This window comes from Grus americana, chromosome 6, assembly GCF_028858705.1.
Source record: "Grus americana isolate bGruAme1 chromosome 6, bGruAme1.mat, whole genome shotgun sequence".
NCBI classification, from domain to species: Eukaryota; Metazoa; Chordata; class Aves; order Gruiformes; family Gruidae; genus Grus; species Grus americana.
The window spans coordinates 30,396,301-30,413,897 of record NC_072857.1 but is presented as its reverse complement, the minus strand read 5'-3'; the positions used below and the strand labels follow the sequence as shown (position 1 = coordinate 30,413,897).

The 17,597-nt window shown below is 39.4% G+C and overlaps 1 protein-coding gene across 4 annotated transcripts; it reads left to right on the top strand.

Moving 5' to 3' along the window:
- Window positions 1-51: 51 nt before the first annotated feature.
- On the top strand, window positions 52-17,565 carry LOC129208001 (caspase-10-like). 4 transcript variants are annotated; one of them, XM_054830006.1, is made up of 10 exons: window positions 52-2,307; window positions 7,712-8,051; window positions 8,195-8,294; window positions 8,863-8,998; window positions 9,795-9,884; window positions 11,187-11,222; window positions 12,409-12,497; window positions 13,983-14,094; window positions 14,844-15,348; window positions 15,878-17,565. In XM_054830006.1, the coding sequence occupies exons 2-10, from the start codon at window positions 7,738-7,740 to the stop codon at window positions 16,038-16,040; spliced, it is 1,545 nt and encodes a 514-aa protein (XP_054685981.1). In that variant the 5' UTR covers window positions 52-2,307; window positions 7,712-7,737; the 3' UTR covers window positions 16,041-17,565. The 4 variants fall into 4 exon arrangements, with proteins under 4 accessions (XP_054685981.1, XP_054685980.1, XP_054685983.1 ...); XM_054830005.1 differs by lacking the exon at window positions 52-2,307 and adding an exon at window positions 4,987-5,287; XM_054830007.1 differs by lacking the exon at window positions 52-2,307 and adding an exon at window positions 6,558-6,577.
- The last annotated feature ends 32 nt before the right edge of the window (window positions 17,566-17,597 follow it).

Below are 17,597 nucleotides of genomic sequence, written 5' to 3'. Positions count from 1 at the left end.
CAGTATAACCTGGATGAATTGCATTGAAATTTATTGTCACTGACTTTATGGCATTCTCTTTCCTCCTAAAGTAGGCCACTTGCAAACTTCTGATACTCCTAATGCAGCCTCCTGTCCAGGAAAAAATTCAAGGCCTTGGCATGCCTTGCTTGGTTTCTGGCATAGTTACACCACAGATCTTTCTGGCATGCGTTTCATGCAAGCAGAAAGTAAAGGGATTTTTGCTAATACAGGGTATGCTGCTTCCTTGAGCATATATACTGCAAAAAGGTTTTTTGCTAGTATAGCTGCATTTGATTTGAGCAAAAAGCAGGTGTGCTTACATACATAACTTCACCAGCAATGCTTTGCATTGTAGACCAAGTCTTAACGGGCAGCTAGCCTATTGATGCTATACATTGTATACTATTGATATACATTAGTATATTGATAGTAATTAGGAGGGCTTGGCCAGTAAACTTAACTATGGTATCAGTGACTTTTTTTATTCCTTGATATTATGTTGTACTTCTTAGGTGTTGGCTTGACATAATTTTTATGAACTTATTTTTTTAAACCAGGCTTCTTAAGTTTCACTCAGAAAAAAAAAAAATGAGTTTACAAGTAGCTTCTATAACTGAAAGTAAAAATCACCTTTATTTGGCAAACAGTAGACACCAAAGCCTAACAAGTGCTTAACTTCCATGTTACGTGATACAGTCTCTTCCTAGTTTAAGAGGTTCCTAAACTGCTGATTGATTGAGGATTGTCAAGAGTATATCAAAAGGAGAAACCCAGCCCACTGAACAAGACCTTATAGTCTTTAACTATCCATATAAAATGTTAAGATTAAAATATATATTTATTTATATTAATGTATAATTTTGTATAAAATATAAAATACGGTTTATATCATTGTGATTAAATCTTCACTTTTTTTTAATTCAGTTTTATTTGCATGTTAACTCTAGAAAGTTAAAAGCATGATTGTGATGGAAGAAATTTTTGCACAATTTAGAAAAATAATTCACCCGTATTACAAGCCTATGCATTCCATACTTTTCTCTTTCCACTTCATAAGCTATAGTGTCTGTTTAATAAAAGTATATGGAAACATTTAATAGCTTTGAATTGGGAAATGCAACCTAAAAGTTTGTTTTAAACTATAGGTACATGTGTTATTTCTGTTACTGTAATTTTATGTAGACACAGGTATAAGAAGAAAAAATAGAAGGTAATGTTTTGCAAAATTCAAATATTCTCCAAAAGCTTGTTCTCTGTGAGCGTTAAAGTAAAAATAACTAAATCCAATTTCATTGTGTTATAGGTGTGGAATTAAATGCATCATAGCAGGGTGGGGAGAGGGGACAGTTAACTGTTGTTTCCTTTCAGTTTACTGTTTTCTAAGAAAGGGTGTATTAAACTCCTCCTTTTCATAAACTAGTGCCATATTGCTTCTGGCTTTAAAAATACTTTGTATCTTAAAATTACATTCATATGTATTCCACACACTCAAGTAGAGAACTTATTGCGTTGCATCAACAGAATGGTCTGTATCATATGTGCTGGGTGATAAAAACAGCATTCATTTCTAACCCTGAATATTAAATAACTGACTGTCTTACAATAAAATAAGGTACAAGTGTAATTTTGGAACTCTACCTTGCTCATGTTTCATGGGGTAAGAACAGTATTATAAAATGACGGATACAGAATCTTTACTGTGAGGGTGGTGAAGCACTGGCACAGGCTGCCCAGAGAAGTTGTAGATGTCCATTCCCTGGAAGTGTTCAAGGTCAGGTTGGATGGGGCTTTGGGCAACCTGGTCTAGTGGAGGGTGTCCCTGCCCGTGGCAGGGGGGGTTGGAATTCGATGGTCTTTAAGGTCCTTTCCAACCCAAACCATTCTATGATTCTATCATTAGAAGATCCTTACTGTAGTGGCTGGTAAATGAAGCAAATTATGTGAAACAAATATATTTTCTGTGGTCATAGAAATAAGATGTGATTCCTAGTTATCATATATATCTATGTGATGTTAATAAATGTGATTTCTTCCACAAATTAACTTCACTTTTTCCCATTTCCCTTACTAGCTTTGGCATGTGATGAGCACTTCTGCCTTTTAGACAACCAAAAGCAGGCAAAATGAAACCAAGAGGAGGCAGAGAGATGAGGGAAAGAAATACAGAAATTTCAAGCAGCAACAAGAAGGGGAATGGTAGGGAGAAATGAGAGAAGAACAAGTAGGGAAAAGAAGATTTGAAGAGAAACACAGCATCAATATTGGAAGGAGAAAGAAGAAAACAGGAGAAAAGGGAGGAAGGAAGTAAGAATAATAGTGGCTATCCTTACAGGATCTAATGATGTGTTGGGTTTCTGTGGGTTGGTTGTTCTGGAGTTTTTTGAGTGATGGTAAATACAACTATTTACTTAAAATATTAGTGATAGGATATACTCTGTTTCTGATAGTTTTGTGACAGTGTAGATTTGGTTTGAGGGTCATGAAGTGTACATGTTCTTCACCTTAGGGCATGACACAGTAAGTAAAGTCCATGTCCCCTTCCTTAAGAAATGACAAAGAAACGCTGTTTTGAAAACTGTAGAGGCTGCTGTAAATAACCCTTGCAGTGAAAAAGGGAGGGAGTCTCTCTGTGTCTGGCTGCTTGGGTGGGAAGTGATCATAGCCCTGTAATGACCAAAGAGTTGTGGAGACATGTTGTGTATTGTGCAGCATTCATGGATGTCAGATACTGATTTTCCACACTGATGTCTTGACTCTCAGTAGATTCTTAAACCATTGCAGTACTCATTCTGTAATCATTTGTCTCAGCAGTATTTATTGCCTTGACACATCTTTCAAGAGTGGGATGTGGGTAGATGGATTCTCTGTACTCGCTGCATAGTGAAAAATAGCCCTGAAGTCAGTATTTATTAACATGCAGGAATTTTGTGATGCCAGTTGTCTGTCACTTCTCCCATAGTTTTTTGCATCCATCAATACACATGATAGGGACTGTCTGTTGTTGCTATGCTGTGCATCTAAAATCTGAGTCTGGAAAGTGACTGGATGCAGGGCCTGGGTTGCATCAAGTTGCACGTGTATTGCAGATAGCATGGTTGAATCATATCAAGCTTCCATTCAGTAGGCAAAAGAAAAGGGGGAAAAGAATTAATTCTGGATCCATCATGAGTTTAGGATGTTAGCAGAAGAACATAAAAAGTGACATGCTGGTGAAATTTCAAGGTTTTGGGCTAGTTTTCAGAAATGTCTAGTTTTCAGAACCTGCTGTTGAACAAGATAAAACAAGCCACTCCTCTGTTCTTGCTTTGTCAGTGCTTGAAACAAGGCTGTCGGACTCACTGCTCCATGGCACTGGATTTCAGTTTTGCTTTCTGATAATGGAAATAGAAATCTCTTGTACTTCTGTACATGCTGTGTATATGGAAGAGGGAAAAGAATTGGCAGAATATAGATGATGCCTTTCAGTGGCTCAGAAGATGTACTGCCATGAGGCAGGATATTCTGTGGTGTTTTGCACCGATCTTAAGTTGCTTGATTTTTCTCAGCCACCTACATTGACATGACTGAGCCATAAATCCAGTTTACTTTATGCTGTTACATACTTGTGTCTTAGAATAGTTCAAGAGGAAGTTATGGTACTGACAGTTGTAGATGGAGCATGCTGTATGTCTGATCTCCCCTTTCAACTCTGCATAAGAATGTACAGTGACTCATCTTACAGACATCTGAGTCAGAAGCTTTTTATGACAGTTTCTGAGAATTCTGATATCCAGAGGTTTACATTTCTGACATGCAGGATGGTGTTGCTGAGAAGAAGCTGCCATCTGTGTGGATGATCTGCTGTGTATCTGACTATATTTCATTTAAACTGTATCTCCTGTACTGAACTATTTGACAGCTTTTCTGTGGCTGTTTTGGAGAATGTCTTTCTTCAGCTTCAGTATTAGAATCAATAAGACATTGCATAATATCTGTATCTCACTAAGACATAAGACATTAGGAATTACGTTTTTGTGGATTGTGCCTTTCTTTACATGCCATATTTTCAAATCAGTGTTACTCAGTGTATTTTCAGTGTTTTCCAAAACATCATAAGAAATGTGATTTGAATTGGTGCCATTACTAAAATAGCATCAGTATTTAGCAAAATTGGTGCTGTTACAACTACTACTAAATTACTATTACTAATAAATTATAAATGCTGGATTTCAAGCTGATTTTCTGAAGAAAATTTCTGAATGCAGTCAGACTGATTGTCCCTGTCTCCCTCTAGACCACAGAAAACTCTTGAAACTCTTGGTCAACTCATCTTATAGATCTCTATGGCTTGCTAAATTTGGCTGTGAAGTTCTACAGCTCTATAAAATGAGCTGACTGAATAAAGGATGGCAGGCCTTTTAGTTTCAACAGATAATTCGGCCGTTGTTTGTGTGTTGGACGGCAGCTCTTTGGCATGAGCAGGGAGACTCGTCCCATTCTGGCTCCATTGACCAGAGGGTGAGGGGGGAGGATACAGGTGTCACCTGAGATTCTGAAAGCCCCGAGGAGCCTGCACTGGGCAGGGCCTGCTCACCTTCTTCCTCCTCCCCTTACTGCAGCAGGGGTTGCAGAGGGGACAGACCCGCATAAAACCGGCATTGGAGCCCTCTCCCACAAGCACTACTCTCAAGCTTCTTGTCAGTGAAGAAAAAAAATCTGCCAAAAATGTTTGGGGCTTTTTTGCGATGTGGCCTGCTTTAAAAATGGCTTGACAGCACAAAAGAGTTACTGGTAACTGGAAGCGTTGTCGGTTGCTTTTTTTCTGACTATCTAGCGAAGTTCCTCGGCCGGGGTGCCGGGTAAGAGGTTCCCGAGCCCTGAGGCCGAATGCTGGTAGGGCCCCGGCCCGGGCTCGGCCGGAGGGGAGGGGCGCCCCTGCGCGGCCGCTTCCCGGCGCTCGGCCGATCCCCGCAGGATGCCCCCGGGCACCGTGGGCCCGCCCACCCACTGGTAGCGGTGTCGCGCTCCGCGGGCGTGCCCCCAAATCCTTCCCACTGATCGACTTTATTCCGCTTTCCGCCCCCGCTACTGGGATATGTGGCCTCCGTCTGGCAGCACGGCCGTTCCCGGCTTCAGCGGAACGGAAGGCTCTGCCCACCCCCCCGCAGGGAGTCCCGGCGTCGTGACTCAGCACTTGGGCGCGCACCGCGGACTCGTGACTGGCCGGGAATAAAAAGAGAAGCGCTGAGCGCTGCCCCCAGAGAAGCTGCCGGGAGAGGGGACGGGGTCGGAATTCATGTAAGAGGTAAGAAAGGGGGAGACTGACGTGGAGAGGAAACGAAAGAGAGCGTCGGCTCCCGAGTCCGGAGCCTAAATCCCGTTCCTTCCTTCCGGTATCGTGTAGCTGCCTCTGAGCTGCCCGCCGGGCCGGAACTGAATACTCCCATTGCTTGTGGGGCGGCGTGCTGAGCCTCGGCGTTTCCTCGTGTTCCGTGCTTTTGCATTGTTCTTAAATCTTTCAGTCTGGCAATGCCCCAATCAATAAAACTTTAAAAAATAGTAATTTGATAATTTGATTGCCAATTTTATGTGATTTTCCTTCTCTAAGGGTTTATCACAAAACATAAATTAGAGACGCAGATCCATTGCTTTTCTGTGCCTGCTGATGTCCTGCTAGCTCTAGCTATAAATGTTAGGGGGAGTCGCGGTAAACCTGGGGAGTGGGTGGGTCCAGGACTCTGTGTGTGTTAGTGCTGCGTGTTTAGCATCATCTTGTTTTACTGGAATAGGGGTTGTTTGCTCGTTTTCCTTCTTTGCTTTAGAACTCTGTTTTTTACCATGATGTTTTATAAATAGCCTGTAAAATGCATGAAGTGGTAGAGAGTTCTAAAAACACTGTAGCAGTAAGCCGAGCAGCAGATGAGCAGGCAGTGAGCCGCCAGTATTTCTTTTCATTGTAGTGCTGGGAGAGAGGGCCAGCCCAGCCTGCCCTCTACAAAGGTGGAGAAGAGAGGTTACAGACAGCTAGTAAATGCAGCACACGTTGGGAGGTCTTGAGAGTATTCCAAACTCGAGGAAATCTTTAGAGTGAAAAAAGCTTTCCAAGAATGACAGCAACACAGACTTGAAAACTATTTTAAAAGTAGATGAAGGAATTTGTGCTGAATCTTGCTTCAGTTTGATTTGCTGATGAAATTGCAATGTACACCTGGTATACACACAACTTGCCCCTGTTCTCTTAAAGCAATGATTTTTTAACTCATTTAGTTGAAATCATTGGCTCTAAATTCTGAATTGTCATAATTCAGTTTTAACCTGGATTATACAGGCTTGTTAGTTTAGGTGGGAATCAGTTTAACCTAAGTTATTTTGCTAAATTTAGTTGATTAAAGCATCTAGATAGGATTTAAAGTAGCTTTTAGCTAAATGAATTTAAAGTCCGATTTACTGTGAAGTGATAACATTTCTGTGTGTAGATAACTGGCTGAGATATCAAACTTTTTGATAGCAGCTTAAGTGAAGAGGGTGTCACAACATATGGGATTTCATATGCGGAGAGAAGGAACGTGAAGAACAATTATTGAGCTATGGAAGAGTAAGTTTGAACAGGAAAAAGCAATCTGACTTTTTTTTTTTTTGCACAGACTCTGACTTGTGACTTAGGGATGAGACATGATTCAGGATTCCTGGGTTCTGTCAAACCTTGTTTCCTAACTGGGTGTCTGGACTTGGGGATTATATTTTCTATCTGCCACTGAACACAAAAATGCAACAGTCTCTCCTCTGTGCCCCCATGTGCTATGACATCCTCTGTGGTTTATCTGCTGAGCTGTCCTCCCAGATGCTTCAAAGGCTTTGGATTCAGAGGCTCTGTCCCTGGTCCGCTTCCCTGAATTTCTCTTGTACTCCCTCATGTAGAAACTTTTGTTGCTTCCAGCTGCTCTGAACAAAAGATTAAAGACCTACTTGCCCATTTGAGCAGAAGACACTGAAGCACCTCTTTACCTATATAATCTTCCACAGGCAGAAAAGAACTGCTTAGGCTACATGGAAGAAGTTGGTGTAGTGGAAATGTGATTAGTCTCTTCTAAACTTCGCTAAGATTGAGTCGCTTGTGTGATTGAGTTGCTGAGCGTTATTACATTTTAGTTGGCATTTACTTCTAAGGGAGGCTTTAGGGTTTTCTTATGCCAAATGTGAAACGGAGTCTGGTAGCAAGATAGGACTGGGAGTGGATGGATATTCCACAGCTTCAGCTTGGGTGTCAGGCTTGTAACAGAGGAACACCTCTCTGCTACAGCCAGAGAAGAATGAGCCCTGCAGATCAAGGAAAGTGTGTGAACCACTGTGCTCTCTCCACTGAGAGCTGTAGTAAGTTACTGCAGAGACTCTTCCCACATACAAACAATGGAGAGAAGCAAAGATTTGAACATGGAAAATGTTTGAAAGAAATAGAAGAACTTAGGGACCTCTTGAGGTCATCTAGCCCAGTTTTCTGCTCAGGGCAGGGCTAACTTCAAACTTAGACTGGGTTATTCAGAGCTTCTGCCAAATCTGTTCTTTGTTGTAGTCTTGTGTTTGGAGAAGGAAGCAAGTTTCAAATTTATTTCAAAGAAAGCTTCTTCTGCAGAGATCTCAGGGCTTCCAAACAGTTGTTGGATGAAATCTGATTACAAGGATTGTTGTATTGAAAATTCAAGTGTTACTAGCATTTGCTTTCTCTTTTCAGGCAGAGAGACTGTTGGTTCTAGCAACATGGAGGATGATGTCAGCTTGAAGTTCCGTCAGCAGCTTCTCCTTATTGATGAAAATCTGGTGGCTGAAGATGTAGCAGCTTTAAAATTTCTCTGTACTGACTTGCTCCCCTTCAGAAAACTAGAAAGTGTGAAGTCAGCAGTGGATGTCTTTCAGCTTCTCATGGCTGAAGAATATCTGAATGAGGAAGATACTTTCCTACTAGCTGAACTCTTATACAGAATTAAATGTCACTCCTTGCTCAATAAACTTGGTTATACCAAGGAGAAAGTGCAAGAATGCCTGCATGAAAAGGGAAGAGTGTCTCCATACAGGTAAGCTTACAGTGGGAGTCTGTTCTCTCCATTACTGCCATTTATGCCATACAGTTTCTCTTTCCATTTTTAAATGCTCAGATTGCTTTTAATTTCTACGCTGTCTTCTGTTCTACTTTCATCTCACTGGATCTCTGTTACAGGCAGATGCTGTATGAATTGTCAGAGAACATTACCGATGAGATGTTGAAGGATATCATATTTCTCCTGCAAAACTGTCTTCCAAAGCGACGGATAACTCTTGTATGTGAGGAGAGAGCCAAATGCATATATGGCGGGAAGTGAAAGAGGGGGGAAATAGGAGGAAAAGCGTGGAAAGTATTTCACAGATAGGGCATGATCTACAACTGGGATAGTCAGTATTTATAGGCTCAGCAAGGAGGAAGCTGTTGACAGGTAAGCATGGAATTTAGTGCTTTGCACCAGGGTCTATCACTGACAGTCCGCAGTCTTCTGTTAGATCATAAAAGGGTGACGAATCAAATCTTCGCCCTGCTTGAGCCATGTGCAAAGGAGATTCATGTCTGTATGTCACTGGTACTGTTTCACAGCAATAAAGCCTTCTTCAAGCCAAGAGTCATTAATATGGTTTCGGTGAATCTGTTTAAACAAGACCATACCAAATAATAACACAACCAGTAGTTTTCCATGGAGTAACATTTCTGCCTTCCACAGTGATGTAAAATTGACTGTTGGGACCTTATTGGTAGGAAGCAAAGCGGATAATAATGTGATTGTTTGAGGCAGACAGGGCTGAGGCAGGTTTTGAGTTCTAAGTAACTATATTTTACTCTCTCCTTTTGGATGTCAGTCTGCTCTGGAATTGCTGATTTTATTGGAAAAACAAGGCCTTTTAACTGAAAACAATGTACAGATGCTGGAAGAAGTCTGTATGAATGTTTCACCTGATCTCCTGGAAACAGTAAACTGCTATAAAAGGGCAAAAGGTGAGAAATTCAAGAGTCAGGGAGTAGGTTTACAAAAATGCAGGAAGCACTAGAAGGGTCAGGGCAACTGGACCTCAAGGTCCTATGTGTGCATTGCTGGAACAGAAGTTAGACTGGGATCGCTCGTCTTCCTGCACGAATTTGGCATAACAGTCCCTGGCTTGCATTACTTCCTAGCTGAATTCCAGTAGAGACATGCCTGGGTATCTGAGGCCACACAGAGCAATCCAGCACATACAGAACAGGCTGGGAAACTGAAAATCTATCTATAGTTATGTCACACTTCTCCATTTTCTCATGAATAGTGTTGAGATTGTGATAATTGTCCTGTAAAAGGCACTTTGTGATTTATGAATGTGCAATACAACAAGGCAGTTAGCTGCTAATAAGCTAGTGAGGCAAACTGTATGTGCATGTGTGTCTGTTACGTGGTAGGCTTTATTATTAAATGTGTGATTCATGTTATCAGAGGTTATACTGCAGTTTGTAATTTTCCTTCATTTAACGTCCTATGGAGCGACTATAAGCATACTGGGGAAAAAGTTCTATTTCCGTTTATTTAAGCACTGGGAAACAAATTCTGGGAAGTACAAAGCTACATCTCCTTAGCAGGTGCAAGGGCACTCAGCGTTTCATGAGTTCCATTCCCCCATGCTTTCTGAGTGTGTTTCAAAGTTCTTTCTATTCTAATATATCTTTCAGTAAATATAAATCCACATTTGCCTAATGTGCAGATCCGTACTAGTTTAACTAAAAGGCACTTGGCTTCTCTCATTTTGTCTCTTTCTGCTCTTAGTGTCTCTGCCTCAGCAGGAGAACAGCGTGCCAGTCAAGGAATCTTCACTGTCTCACACTGGACACATCAGAGTATTCTCTTCCCCACAGGTACACTGGAGTACACACTGCCAACTTGGGTTTCAGTGGTTTGAGGGGTTGGGTTTTTTGTCTTGCCTCTACTTTGAAACTGTGCTGACTGTGAGATTTTTTGCTAAATCTTATTTGGTTTGGGAAGGGAACAAGTATATTTGTTCAGCATGGAAGAAATACAGCTGCATATAGTATCAAATAGTGGAAGTAAAAATTACTACTATTTGTCACATGCAACTGGGGGGAAAATAATGTTAGGAGGAGGGATGAGTGACAGAAAAAGCTAGACGGGTGCCTTCTAAAGAATGGGTCAGTCGGTGCTGATTTTAGGGTTTTGGCTGATCAACACTAAACTTATCTCTAAAGGCTAACACCATACTTTGATGATCAGTTCAAACTGCTGCAGCTAAAGGAAGTGGTCCCACTTTCTCAATGTACCAGTTCTTGATCAGTTAAACCCCTCCTGCAGCTGCATGATGAATCAGATTGGGAAACTTATCAGGCTATAACTGATCTCTTTTTTGGGGAAGAAGAGAGGAAGGGAGGGAGTTTTAACCCAGTTCTGAATGCGGGAAACCAGCGATCTTTCTAAGGATGCTTCCCAGAAGTGAAGTTCTAGTAGACAAGAGCTGAGGAAAACAAGCTAGTATCAGAAGGGTTTGCATTACTGCTGCTTTGAGCTATATTTGCTCTACACGTGTAGAGGGTTTGGGGAAGCCTTCATTCATGGCACAGTAAGAAAATGAATGTAGTTTTATTAAGAAAACATAGATTTAAAAGAATTTTAAAAAAAAGACTAAGAGACTGTTTCCATAATCCTGATTATCATGCTTGATTTTTCTTTAAAATTATGAGAGGTTATACACTTTTACCATGCTATATAATAAACCTTTGACACTTACTGCTAGAAGATGTCTCTTAGGCAGGACTAGAATCACTGGTTATAATGATTTTTTGTACTCAAATAATTGACTATCCAAGAGAATTGATATGGGACTATGTTGGGACCTTTGTTTTGTTTATAGTGACTGCCTACCCCTATAGTGAGAGGATCATTTGGAAGTGAAAGAAAATTCTTTGCTGTTTTCCTTTATCCTTAAGAGAAAATATAGTTGTTTCCAGCTCTGTGAGATTAGCTATAAGTGGGGAAGTCTTTTGTAATTTCATTATTAAATGTTTGCTGCTCTTAGGAATTCAGTATTTTTCCTACTCACTACTTAGAGCTTTGTATTAAGCCTATTTTGCTAAAATCACTATGAAAACTTATTATATATAATAATGATTTTTTTTTTTAACATGGTATTTCCCTCACTCAAAAAATAGACCTCAATCAAACCTGTCGATTCTAATATCAATGGTAAGAATTTCTGAAAATTTGTTTGTTTTTTATTACTTTTATGTTTAATGTTGCGTTCCTTTACTTTTTCTGGGAAATTTCTAGCATTTGGTTTAATGCAGCACACTTACCTTGCTGTCTTCTTGGAAGGCTCTCTAGCTTTCTGCACAAATAGATTTGACGGATTTCTGTTCTATAAAAGAGGCAAGAGAAAATTGGCAAATCCTGTGTGCTTTGTCAATCATTTACTAGAAACTAACTAGTGTGCTTTCTGGGAAGTGAAATAAGGACTGGTCTGATTAGAAGTAAAAAGATTATTTCTTTCCTGAAAACAAAAAACAAGTTTTCTGTTTAAATATCCCTGGGAGGACAAGAGAATGGGACACTATGACTGTTTATAAAACTGAGATGTTAATTTTTTGGGTACAGGATTTTACCTCTGACTTCTTTTGCTGTATAGATCATTATGTTGAAGAGCCTGGGAGTGTTGCATGTTAGAGATTGATGTTTTGAATGCATTAAATAGTGTATGATTTTACAAAAGCAGAGAAGCATTTTAGGGCATTCATAAGAAGTAAATAAAGCAGCAATAAATCATGTTACATTTTGGATCAGATCTCTGAAAAGATTCTGTAGAAATAACGGGGTGGTTTGCATCTATCTTTGTGGCTCCATGTCAAATTGACCAGTTGTGTAGCAGTACAACATCTGCCACCTCTTTTCCATGTTCAGGCTCTGTCAATGCAGCCTTGCTCTGAAAGTTGGTCTGAGAGTTATTATCAGTGATTCAGGAACAACAACAAAAAATCTATAATGGGAACTTCAGTAGTAACATTGCAGATCTTTCTTACAATGCGGTTTATTTCTAAGCTGATTTCGAAATGAAAAATTAATTCGAATGTCTCAGGTAGGATCGATCCTTGTACCATGGATACCTTTGTTCCACAATACCAATGCAAATAGAAACCTTGTCTTTGTCACAAAAATATATATGACAAAAATAACTGGAGGCATGTTCAGAATAGATCCTTTGAGCATGACAATGTTGTCTCATATGGAGGAATTATTCCTTTCAGTGAAACAATATTTCAGATACAAAAAGTGCTGTATTGTAGCTAAATTCCTTTTTGCTACATCAACCAATATTCGATTTCTCTTCATAAATATCTGTGCTGGTTTTTGTTTTGTTTGGTTTTTTTTTTTCTAGATTACAAAGCAGCTAATCTTTTACAAGGCTCCTCTGAAATGAAGCTGGAGCTATCTGGAGAATTCAGCAATATAGAAAATGAATCCAAGGTTTGAGACAATCTCTTAAATCCTTCTTTTTGAATACCTGGGTGTGTGAGGTCTTCATCCCTGTAATGACATTTATCATGCAAGGACATGTGAGATGTCTGTGTGTCTCATGAAGTTTTTTGAGTTGTCTGATCAACTGGAATGTTTCAGGGAATATTTTAACCTTGGAGGCCAGAAATTTACCAATATTGAAAGGTGTGGTGGAGGCAAAACAGGCATAATACCTTTGATGTTATCCGTACATCAGAGCATCTGCTTATCTTCCTGATACAGGCAACATGTTTGGCATTTTCTTAAGTTGTGCATTTTAGAGATGGCAGCAGAATGTGCAAGACGCTGAGACAAACACAGCTTCACAGTTCCCTCTTCCTGGATCCGCCTTAGAAAAAGCTTCAGGGCATCTTGAAATAAAAAGCGATAAGGGGTAGCATGCAAAGACCTTGTGAGAAGTATTAAAGGTGGCAAGAGTTTTTAGTAAGCTGTTGCAGGCATGTAACAATCTTCCTCAATAAACCAGAGCTCTTGGTACAGGAGAAAAGATCTCTCTTGTGAGATCCGTTCTTAGAAGCCTTATGTGCACTCTTTAACCTTGTACAGCAGTCTAACCACTGAGTTGTCCCTCTGGCTTTTTCCTTCTGATGAGTATGGAGCAAGTTGCTGCAGTCATTCATCGCTATTTAATTTAAGTTCTGTGCTATAACATATCTTTTTATCACATGATGTTCAGATTGCTGTAGCAAAAGTACTTCTTGGTGCTGTTGAAGGAACTTGGAGTGCTGCCTTCATTTTGTTCTACTAAAATGCACAAAAGCAAGTGTTTGTTGCTCTCTCTAGTGAGCAGAAAGGAACTGGAGTGGTGGGAGTTTTTGATTTCAACTCGAGGTTGGACTTGAAGAGATGGTACTTGAAGTTTTGGTGACTTTTTAGTTTCTAAAATGCTTTTTCTTAAGAGTGGAAGGTAACTGTTAAGTCTTAGCAAAACTGGTAGTGTGGCAGGTTTATGCACTTCTGAGATCTCTCTTCCACTTGCATCCCTTTCCAGTGGATAAGTGTGAACCACCTGCTCCAGGTATTTATCACTACTCTCGAAAAAAAACAACTCAGATGTCCAACATCCTATAGTTTCACTGTGAACCCTCTGCCATCTGGTTAAAATATTGTTGTGACATTGGAAACAGTTGGGGACTTCTATCCCCATCACCAATTCAGATTGCGGAGTTTGGCTGCTGAATCCTCCCTTTTGCATACAGATGACCAACATGGCTGCTAAACCTTTCCTCTGCAGTTTGATAGTATGGTGACAGTGTGCTTTGAGGGTTCACTCATGTCTTTTCACACAGGGAAGCACTGTTGAGTTCCACTTTTTAAAGCGGAGTCTTAGATGCCTCTAATTTTTGGATGCCTATTTTGAGACATGTTAAGGAAATATGAGTAAGTTGAATAAATTCATTGAGGCTGTAAGCTTTTTTCCTCTCCTTTCTACAGAAGATGACAAGCTACAAAATGGATGGACCACACAGAGGGTTTTGTGTTGTTATTAATAATGTTAACTTTGATAGGTCTCTTCAGGAGAGGAAGGGTTCTTCCAAAGATGCTGGTAAGTTACTGAAGTGAGATTTTTGGAGGATTAGTCTGTTTCCCCATGTGAGTTGATTGTCTAGTATTGCTTAGTATTGTATTGTCTATATTTTACTTAGTTAATAACTTAGAGTAAAATGTTTGCTATGTGTTAAATTATGTCCTTTGTGTATCCTACGGGAGGAAGGGTTAAAGGATGAGTAACCACTGAGTTTCTGATGCAGTTGGATCATTCTTGAATCATTTTAAGAATCCCTTTTTACTTAGCCTTTATCTATAGCTATATTAAAGAACTAAAAGTAAACTAAACCATCATTCTACATAATATCATGCAAAATTCCATAATCAAGCAACTCTGAGCATAGTTATTTTATTCTGTTCATTCTATTTATCTCTTGTGTATGAAACTCTAATAGTCAAAACTGCAACTTGAAAATAAAGATGTGAGGAAGATTTTGAAAGATCTAATCTGAAACTCAGGGTGGGAGGATTCCTCATATTTTCAGGTGTCACTTAGAGTGTCGTTATACATTGTAAAATGTCATTGTATTTTCTGAAATTTGTCTAGAAAAATCCAAGAACTCTGTGTTTGAGCTCATGACATCTTTCTTTATTCCAGTTAACCTTTAGTTGATACTAGTATAAGGATGAATCTGCAGAAATGTCAGGGCGTAAGGTCTTTCCTGGTTCAGATTAGCTTGCATAGTGACTTCATTAAATGGTTTTCTACCGCCTCAATTTTTCCTTTTATCTTTCTTTTAATTACAGAGGAACTGGAGCGAGTATTCACATGGCTTGGTCTGGATGTGAGGACCTACACAGATCTGACGTCTCAGGAGATTAAAGAACTCATGCGAACTTGGCAGTGTTGGCAAGATCACAAAGACAGCGACTGTTTTATATGTTGTATTCTATCTCACGGAGAGTCAGGAGCGATCTATGGGAAAGATGAGGAACTTGTATCAATCCGCATGATCATGTCCCACTTCACTGCCAAACAATGTCCACAGCTGGCTGAAAAACCCAAACTCTTCTTTATCCAAGCATGCCAGGGTAAAGACATACAGTGTCCTGTCTATGTTGAAGCTGATGCACAAATTCCTGACTTGTCTTCCATGCAACAGAACATTTCTCCTTCTGAAAGTATTCCTGAAGAGGCTGATTTCCTCCTAGGCATGGCCACAATTGATGGATATGTCTCTTTCCGGCACGTTCAACAGGGTACTTGGTATATTCAGGCCCTGTGCAGCAAGCTACAGTTGTTGGTACCAAGGTATGTACTTTGCGTAGCTCTTCCACAAAAAAATGGGAGGCACTTCCCCCCTTTTTTTTTTCTCCAAAGGCAAATTCACATAGTAACACTAACCCATGTTCTGAGGTGGACAAAATTAAACTGATGATTTGTTTGCTTGCCACTGATAAATTTACATTAACACTGCTGGTACCATAGATACAATCTGGAGAACATGAAGTTTATTGTAAAAAACCTCAAAACCTCCCATCTATATTCTTTAAGGCAGAGCCATCTGTTTCTTGAGTGGATTTAGGTAAAAATATTTTATTCCATTATTTTTCTTTACTGGTTAAATCAAGCAAGGCCAAGTAAGAAAAGGTCTTTTGGTTTTAATATTACTCAAATGAGAACAAAAGAAGAGAAATTTGGAGAAAAGAATGTGTTTTCTTTTTTGTGTTTTAAATGTTTATACTGAATCTTCTAGATGATGTGGGAGGTGTTAAATGGAGTGCCGTCTGCTCATTAATAAGTCTTTTTTTTTTAATTTTTGCTCTCCTTTTGGATGTAGGGGTGAAGATATTTTGTCAATTCTTACAGAAGTTAATGAAGATGTGGGCAGACGTGTTGACCGCTTGGGGACAAAGAAGCAGATGCCCCAACCAGCATATACCTTAAGAAGAAAATTTATATTTCCAATACCTAGAGACCCTCCTCCTTCACAGCAACATTGAGGCTTTTAAAATACATCCTTTTATCAGCACATCTCATTTAAATGCAATTTACCACACTACCTGTTGTAAGGCAGTTACCCAGAATCCTGAGGAACTGTTAGCTTCAAGGCAGGGCCTCAGAATTTTTTTGCCAAACAAACTCTAAAACTGGAGGAAACAAAATTAAAACAATCCATGTGCCAGCTATTTATATTTTCTATATATTCAGAGTTATCAGGGTTGAGAGAAACATGCTTCTGTCATGTTAAAGGATTGTGTACCTGCACAGACTGCAGATATGAAAGTGTTTTTCTGACACCGTAAGGGTTGCATGTAGCCTTCCATATCTAAACCAGGATTGTTAATGGTGTGGTTTAGCCTCATCATGTTTTATTTTGCAGGCTAACAATTTTAAATCCCGCCTCTAAATCCACTGACTATGTTCATAGAGAATGACAAAAGGTCGGAATGAAAAGGAGAAAGCTTAAGTATTAAGTGGAAAAGGATTTCTTCCATCTCTAATTTAAATCATGTTTAACTTAATGGAGAATCAGTTAACTATTGAAATCAGTAATTTGTTCCACAAGGCACACCGATACCGTCTAACGTAAACCTCATGTACAATGAGATCTTTCCAAAACTGAGTAAAGCCAAAATGCTGCATAGTATTCTCTCTGTGAAACCTTGTGAACTGTCATTTCCTCATCACTTCTGGGAAGAAAAGTTAGGGTAGAAGATTTGCATGCTATGAAATACGGCATTCAGCAGTGTATCTGTAGGTTTATCAGATTGACTAACTTTTTTAAGCATTAAATTTTCTGATTATCATTTCTTGTTTTAAGATCTCAAAGGCTTCTAACACAACATTTTGTGAGTTAAGTGAAATAATGTCATTTTGTTATGAGCATTTATTATGTATGTCTGTGTCCTTCCTGTTTGTTCCTGCATTAAATTCATACTTCTTTTTAAGAGCTTGGCAAGATAAAAATTGTGTACTGAGGTAAGGCTTATCCTTGTTTCTGACTGGCCCCTGCCCTTTGTTGGGCTGCATGAATCAGTGGGGTTTTAGCTGCCTCAGAGTTTAAGCTGAAGTGAAACTGAGTTTCAGAAAAGCATTGATTGTTATGTATGATTACTAACCATAAGTTGGGTGAAGATTGAAAGAGTACTGTTTAGTGCTGTGGGACGCAATTTTTAGCTTGCACTATCCAGGATTTTTAGGAGAGGAGTTTTGCATCATACAGAGCATATATGGCAGTTTGCCAAAACATAATGGTCACTTTTTATCAGGATGAATTGGTAGTTGTGTGACCCATTGCATTTTGAGTCTTCTGAGTTAGTATGAGTGCCACATTTGAAGTCACATTTGTGCCACAGATAGAAAATGTTTTGTCTGTTAGTAGAATATGTAACATACTGTAATAGAATCATGAAGTTTCTGGCTCACAATTACTGATCAGGCTTGGTGTGCTTTTGTTTTGTATGTTTATGTAACAATTGAATTTTTATCAGTATGGAGTAAACGCTGACAAGAATATTGACCTTGTTTTACAGGATCTGTTTTTCATTTTTAAGTTT

Excerpts from the sequence above, each read along its gene's own strand:
- LOC129208001 (XM_054830006.1), top strand. The coding sequence starts at position 7,738 with ATGGAGGATGATGTCAGCTTGAAGTTCCGTCAGCAGCTTCTCCTTATT. Across the intron at positions 8,295-8,862 it reads CAAAGCGACGGATAACTCTT|TCTGCTCTGGAATTGCTGAT; the intron begins GTATGTGAGGAG and ends TTTGGATGTCAG. Across the intron at positions 11,223-12,408 it reads TGTCGATTCTAATATCAATG|ATTACAAAGCAGCTAATCTT; the intron begins GTAAGAATTTCT and ends TTTTTTTTCTAG.